Source organism: Atta colombica, unplaced genomic scaffold, assembly GCF_001594045.1.
Source record: "Atta colombica isolate Treedump-2 unplaced genomic scaffold, Acol1.0 scaffold189, whole genome shotgun sequence".
NCBI lineage: Eukaryota > Metazoa > Arthropoda > Insecta > Hymenoptera > Formicidae > Atta > Atta colombica.
In genome coordinates this window covers 1,730,340-1,737,178 of record NW_017259281.1, presented here as the reverse complement: position 1 = coordinate 1,737,178, position 6,839 = coordinate 1,730,340, and the positions used below count along the sequence as shown (strand labels likewise).

General features: G+C 28.9%; 1 protein-coding gene across 6 annotated transcripts in view; it reads right to left on the bottom strand.

Annotated features, from left to right (window-relative positions):
* LOC108686767 (glycogen synthase kinase-3 beta) overlaps window positions 1–6,839 on the bottom strand; it is a 54,461-nt gene that overhangs the window by 12,814 nt on the left and 34,808 nt on the right. For 3 of the 6 annotated variants that reach the window (XM_018192225.1, XM_018192222.1, XM_018192220.1), the window contains exons 2-7: window positions 4,086–4,276; window positions 3,668–3,751; window positions 3,369–3,407; window positions 2,429–2,539; window positions 1,717–1,954; window positions 1,110–1,303 (exon numbers count right to left, since the gene is read on the bottom strand). In XM_018192225.1, the coding sequence (XP_018047714.1) occupies window positions 1,110–1,303; window positions 1,717–1,954; window positions 2,429–2,539; window positions 3,369–3,407; window positions 3,668–3,751; window positions 4,086–4,276 (857 nt within the window). Of the gene's footprint in view, window positions 1–1,109; window positions 1,304–1,716; window positions 1,955–2,428; window positions 2,540–3,368; window positions 3,408–3,667; window positions 3,752–4,085; window positions 4,298–6,839 lie in introns of all 6 variants that reach the window. The other 3 variants (XM_018192226.1, XM_018192223.1, XM_018192224.1) reach the window with 2 other exon arrangements.

The window sequence follows — 6,839 nt, the reverse complement described above, 5'->3', positions numbered from 1 at the left end:
TATATATATATATATATATATATTGTGCGTGTGTATATATGTGTGTGTGTATACATATAATAATACAATAATGAATTAAATACGAATATGTACATTTAAAATGAACACAGACTTCAAGCTCTAAGTCTCTGCGCAACAGACACGAAAGACCACAATATGTTACTCATTCTTTCAAGTTTGACAAATGCAAGTCTCAAATATCACCAGAATATCAGAGTAAGTGATACTCTCAATTATTTTAGATCGCCATAACAAATGTAAAATGTAAGAAGTCGAATATAAAAAATTATTAGTGTCGTTAACAGATGAGACTAGGCAATGAGGAGTTACATGAAGAAGATAACTGATCGTAAAGGAAATCTTGAAGACTATTCTTTTCTTTATTTTTCCTTTTCTTTTAAGTATGACTAAATAAGACTGGGAATAACTCTGCACGCTCGTTCGGATATTGAAGTTTAGATGTTATTTTGAATGTTAGTACAACGGGCCAAGATAGAGAAAATTTGTGCCAGCCATATTGAACAACACTTGTTGCAAGTCGAATCACTTACTCTAATCTTCTGGTGCTCCGTGGAACACATAGATGTTTCACTCATTCGTTGAAGCATATACTGCAAATCATGAGACATGTATTGATGAATGGTAACTGATCGAGGCGCTATCGTTATTGCCATCGATCCTATTTTAAATACGAAAAAATAATCTCTTCCTACGAAAATGCATGTAAAATCTCATAAAACGTTATATCAAATTCGATTCTACCTTCCCCTTTAATTTCAAAAGTTATTGGAAAATTTATTTTTTATTTTGTTATTATCCTGTCTGAAAAATCTATTTTTTTACATTTCTGTTTTAAAATATTTTATATGTTTCAAAGATAAAGAGATATTCTATGTTATTTGTTTTATTAAAATTATGAATTTAAAACTAAAGTGGGCTTTTCAATTACTTATAACGAATCACAAGTTAATAGACATATGTGTGAAACAAAACGAAACAATCACATGATGAAGAAATATATGAAATATCCCGCTAGATATACAGGTATAAATACGTATTAATAACAATTGTGTGTAAAGTTATATTAGTTATAAAATAATAGACTCTACCTTTTGCCAGGGATGTGATTTAATTTGTGGAAATTTGAATTCAGTGTAGTTGGGGTTCATCTCACGTATCTGATCGCGCGTAGGCGTACCGAGGACTTTGATAATCTCTACCAGTTGATCGACACCGCTATCACCGGGAAATATTGGTTGACCTAACAGTAGTTCTGCTAGCACACAACCTGCACTCCAAACATCTGTCGAGGAAATGAGAAAAATGTTACATTAAAAGAAACGTTACATATTTTACAACAAAATAAAATATAAAAGAAGCATAAAAACGAATTAATGTATTTTTATTAAATCTTGCTATGAATATTTTAACGATTTTTCTTTAATATCAAAATATTTAGATATCTGTTAGATAATTTTTATGAACATATTCAAATTCCAAATTAGAGGTCAAAAAGAAATAAACAGTACAGTCACAGTGATAAACTTCTTTCAAATTTATACCTATTCCCAACAATGTAGATTAATTAAGATCTTTCTAGTTCTTAGAAAAAGATAAGAAGTAAGTTGAATCAAAAATAAAAATAATTTACATTGTGGAAACAGGACATAAATATGCTATATTACACAAAGATCGTTATTAAGATTTTTAATATACCAATTTTTGTAGTATAATCAATAGCACCAAAGATGAGTTCAGGTGCGCGATAGTAGCGACTGCAGATATAGGACACATTTGGTTCGCCCTTCACAAGGTGTTTAGCTGAACCAAAATCGCATAACTTCAAGACACCAGTATCCGGATCTAGCAGCAAATTCTGTGGTTTGATATCCCTGTGACAAATACCCAGCGAGTGGATGTACGCCAACGAACGGAACAGTTGATACATATACAACTGCAAAGAACAAAGAAAAGATTATTATCTATAGCTATATATATCTGAAAATTTATTATCTATAGCTCATTAAATTTACAAAACACATTTTTTGTATTATATCTTTATAAAAATCTTTATAAAATTTTTTTCAAATTCTCTCTACAGTTATTTCTAAGTTTTTGAAACCACTAATTACAAATCTGAGATCAGAATAATAATAAAGTTAAAATGACAGATTTTTGACACCTACAAATCTTATAAATTAAAATCTCAAATTTATAATTCGTGATTTCAAAAATTCTTAGATATTGAATATTATATGAAAAGAATGTTTCCTTTTTATGTAATCAGAACTACATATTATAACATCTATGAGATCATCTTCTAAAAATTAATTGAAAAATCAGTAGGTTTACAAACATAATTTCTGTTTTTATTATATTACGAATTTAGAAATAATTAAAAATTAAAAACTAATAAAAAATAATTCACCTTGATGAAACTGATTGGTATCGTCTGCTTGCTTTTGCTATAATGTCGAGCGACTTTGTACACAGTTTCGGGTATGTATTCCAGCACTAGATTAAGATAAACCTCGTCCTTCTAAAAAAAAGAAAGAAGAAATACGAAAATTCCATTGTATGTAACCTTCATTCAACAAGCGAGGGTCTGTTTACAAATATTTGTCGTCTCAAAGGCACACTACTCCAAAATCCAAACATTGACGACGTACTCAAATATGTAGAGTTTCCCGCAATTCGCGCGTGACTAGAACTTTAATAATAAATTCTCTCTAATTAATCAATAGCAAAAAAATAATAATTTTGAACTATTTCCACAATCTTTGAATTCCACATCTATTCTTTTATAATTTTATCTTCTAGTTTTCAACATTGCACGTTTATTTTTGTAAATAGATCTGCCAATCAAGAATTAAAAATTATTAGATATAATTATGTTATTTATATAATATGTAGAAGTATTATAAATAATTATTTTATTTATTTATTCACTCTCATATATGAAAACTTTCTTTTTTTCATGTTATTAGGGTCCTAGAATTTACAATAAAATACACTAAAGTTCCACCAGGATCTATGATTAAAATTGTAAAATAATTGTAGCAAATTGTGGGATACCCCGTGGGATCATTTAAGTTATACATTTCATCTTTATTATTTCTCTTGGACACACACATCGATGCCCTGGTGTTATTAACATTTATCACACACGCCTTCAGAAACATTACGTACTAACAAGACTAGCGAAGCAGCGTAATCTAATCGGACCCAGATTGACATTAAAATAATGACGTTTCGAAGGAATGATACGATTGTGAAGATGTTCCTATGTGGAAGCGATAATTCGCCTAGAGATTTTTTCTCGCCAAAAGGAAGATTCTCGTACTACTACTGGGTGCACTTCAACTTACGTCAACGTGAAAAACCGGATTAGTCGCGGTTAAGATGTTCTATAAAATAACATAACAATGTGGCATGCATTAAATGAACATCTTTCGTTTTATTTATAGAAACGTGTCATTTACGTAACAATGATAAAATTGATAAATGCGTGCTAATCAAATCATGTACCGCCATTTAAATTACATACTGCGTATAATTTTTTCGCAAATTTTAATAAATTGATATAATTATTGAAATATCTCTTAAATAATAGATAGTGAACTCATCTTCACTTAAAAGTTAAGGAAGATGGAGATGAGATAGTTACCTTATCACCACTAGAATAAAAGAAATATTTGAGTTTCACAATATTGCAATGTTCGAGGCGTCGCATAATTTGTAATTCCCTGTTCTGGAAAAAAAAAGTTTTATTATGACATTAGTCTCATCGTTCATTAAATAAATGAAATAAACAAGAAAATAAGACAAATTAAAATAAAAAGTAAAACAAAAATAAGAAAAATATCTAGTAAAATCATAAATATATAATAAAAAAGTAGAATAGAATGTAATCACATCAAATTAAATAAAACACAATGGAAATAAGAACGTAGTTAGTGTAATATAATAGTAAGTTGCTTCAGTACATTATTTAACAATTATTAACTTATGGTAGCTGTTACTATGTTCTATATACATTTTTATTTATTTCATTATTTACATCGACACAATGTATAAATGCTCACCTTAAATCGTTTATCCTGGAGAACCTTTTTGATAGCAACCATCTCTCCCGAATCGCAGAGTTTCGCTTGGTATACCACACCAAAGCTGCCGTTGCCTATGACCTTGGTATCGGTATACGCGACTTCCTGAGGACGATCCGGACCAGCACCAGGAGTCGCTACTACAGTCGTTACCTTGCTGCCATCCTTGCCTGCAGGGTACATTGCACCACCCATAGAAACAAATTTGAAAAAACCACAATGCAGGAAAAGAAATAGAAACAAAAGTAGGAAACCGAACTTCCTCTAAAAGCAGAAAACGCCTAGAGCCCTCTAGAATCGAGGAAAGTTTGCTCCTATTTTACATAAATCTAAATAAGCAAAATTATCTTCACATCAACAATAATTGTCTTAAAACATTTATAACAAAATGCAACATTTGGTTTGCAAAATGTAATTTATTAATATAAAGAAATTAAATTAATATACACTATATCAGAATCATTTTTATATTATTATTTTGTGAAATGTTTCTCTCTCTTTTTCAAATTTCTCTCTGAGAGCTTTATATTTCGCAGAAATGTAAAAACATATAAAGCATATAAAGTGATTACATATAAAGCACACATACATACACACACATATCGTTACAAGTCACAAATCTAGAAAGCATTCTATATAAATTACAACACAACAGATCCACAACAGATCCACGTCGCTATTTTAACATGTAATTCTTGGACTGGGCCAGAAATAATTTAATTTAATTAAATATTAAATTAATTGATTTGTTTTTGCTATACTACTAATAGTTTCGAGCCTTGCAACTCGTAAATGATGTATGCGTAGTATATGCAGATTATTCAAAGAAATTGTCAAAATTTACAACTATTCGGCAATTTTATGTCCTCCAACATTAATATCTCGAATAGATTCTTTAATGAGAAACTCAGGCAAAGTAGTCTGTTGACAATTCCTTTTATCGTTCAAAAAAAAAAAATAAATGTGTATAGATTACATAAAATTGAACGAATATATACAAGTACATTGAAAAATGTTTTCCATCATCAGAATTATCAGAAAGGCAATTATTAGAATACGTGTAAAATAGCCTTGATAGAATCTGAACAAATGTAAATGATTGCAAACAACTGGTTCTGTTTCCGTTGCAATGTAAACTCTCTCAAAAGGCTCGCGCAAATACATATTTTCACAGCAAAATTTTTATTATCAATAATTATCCTAGCTATTAAAGGTATCCATATTTTTTAATTACGTCATACTTTTCATAATATCTTTCATCTGTTGTTAAAAAACGGGTGCTGGGAATATGTAGGTTATTTTAATAACATATTACAAATATCATAAGAAAATGTTGACTCATAGACGAGATATCTAAAATTAGCTCACTACACTAGATGTGGCAAAGTGATCATGATGTAATTAATGAATATCATATTAAAAATGTTTATAGAACTATCATACTTTAATATAAATATTTAAAGATATATTGTCTACTTAATCAATATAATAAAAAAAGTATAAAACATGATAGAAGGGCTACATTTTACTCTTTATAAGGTAAAAAAATGGACAACAGATTTAAGTAACGAAACATAAGAAATTTTTTATAATAAAAAATCAAATTATTAAAGATTAATATCATAATAATAATTATATGTTTTAATATAAAAAATGTGATAATAGATTTACTTAAAACTTAAATCTAATGATTGTATGTACATGATGTATAATAATTTCATCATCACTTTAACAATAGAAAGAGGTTAAATAAACTTAATTTCTATAAAAATTATATTTGGTATTGACAGAAAGTTAGAATATCTTTAATTGAGAATTATTAATTGAAAATAAAGAATCACCTTCTTTTGAGTTCGAAGGTGAGTATGAGGCTTCTGATTTATGAATACATCGAACAATCACTTTCCACGTGGATGTCTTATCTTCTGACATATTAGATCTATTTTTTATTACTGCACTCTGTGAACTGGTGCACACGGTGAAGTAAGTTGAAGTGAGACAAATATTTATTTCATTTCAACTTATTGCATTGTGTACATCACTTCAGAGAGCAGCAATAAAAAACAGATCTATTCACAACATTTTTTACTATCAATTATTTACTATCAACTAGAGACTGAAGATCGCGAATATATCATTCGTTTTGTCTATTTCATGAGATTAATATCAATTAGATTTTGATGTTCAATGCAAAATTTTTTGTAGATAATTAATAAGTCTATTCTTTATCGATGAACTTTTTGAACTCGTGCAAATTAGCGCAATAAAATTGAAAAGAAATATAATTTGTTTCACATATTTCAATTTAGATATTACATCGTGTGCATCAGTTGAGAAGTTTTTCGATAAAAAACAGACTTTATAATAGAATTCATTTATAATTGTGTATGTTTAATTGTAAATATAATAAGTCATGGAATTTATATATCGTTCATTAATTACGGCGAGATGCCGAATGACAAACGATTTAATAATAGTAACTCATTTTGAAATGTAGGTTACATCGTACGCGAGAGGCACATGATTATCATCGACAGATACGAAAATCTTGTACTTGTCGCCGGTTTATCACGAGAATTGAACAGTGTGAAGTAAGTTTGAAAGAAATCTTGTTTCTACGAAGCACCGCTACATTGGCAAGATACTGAGTGTGTCTCATCGGCTAAATTAAATCATGATGTGTAGAAGATATTCTAGGAGAATATGTTTAGAAAAACTAAATAGATATAAATA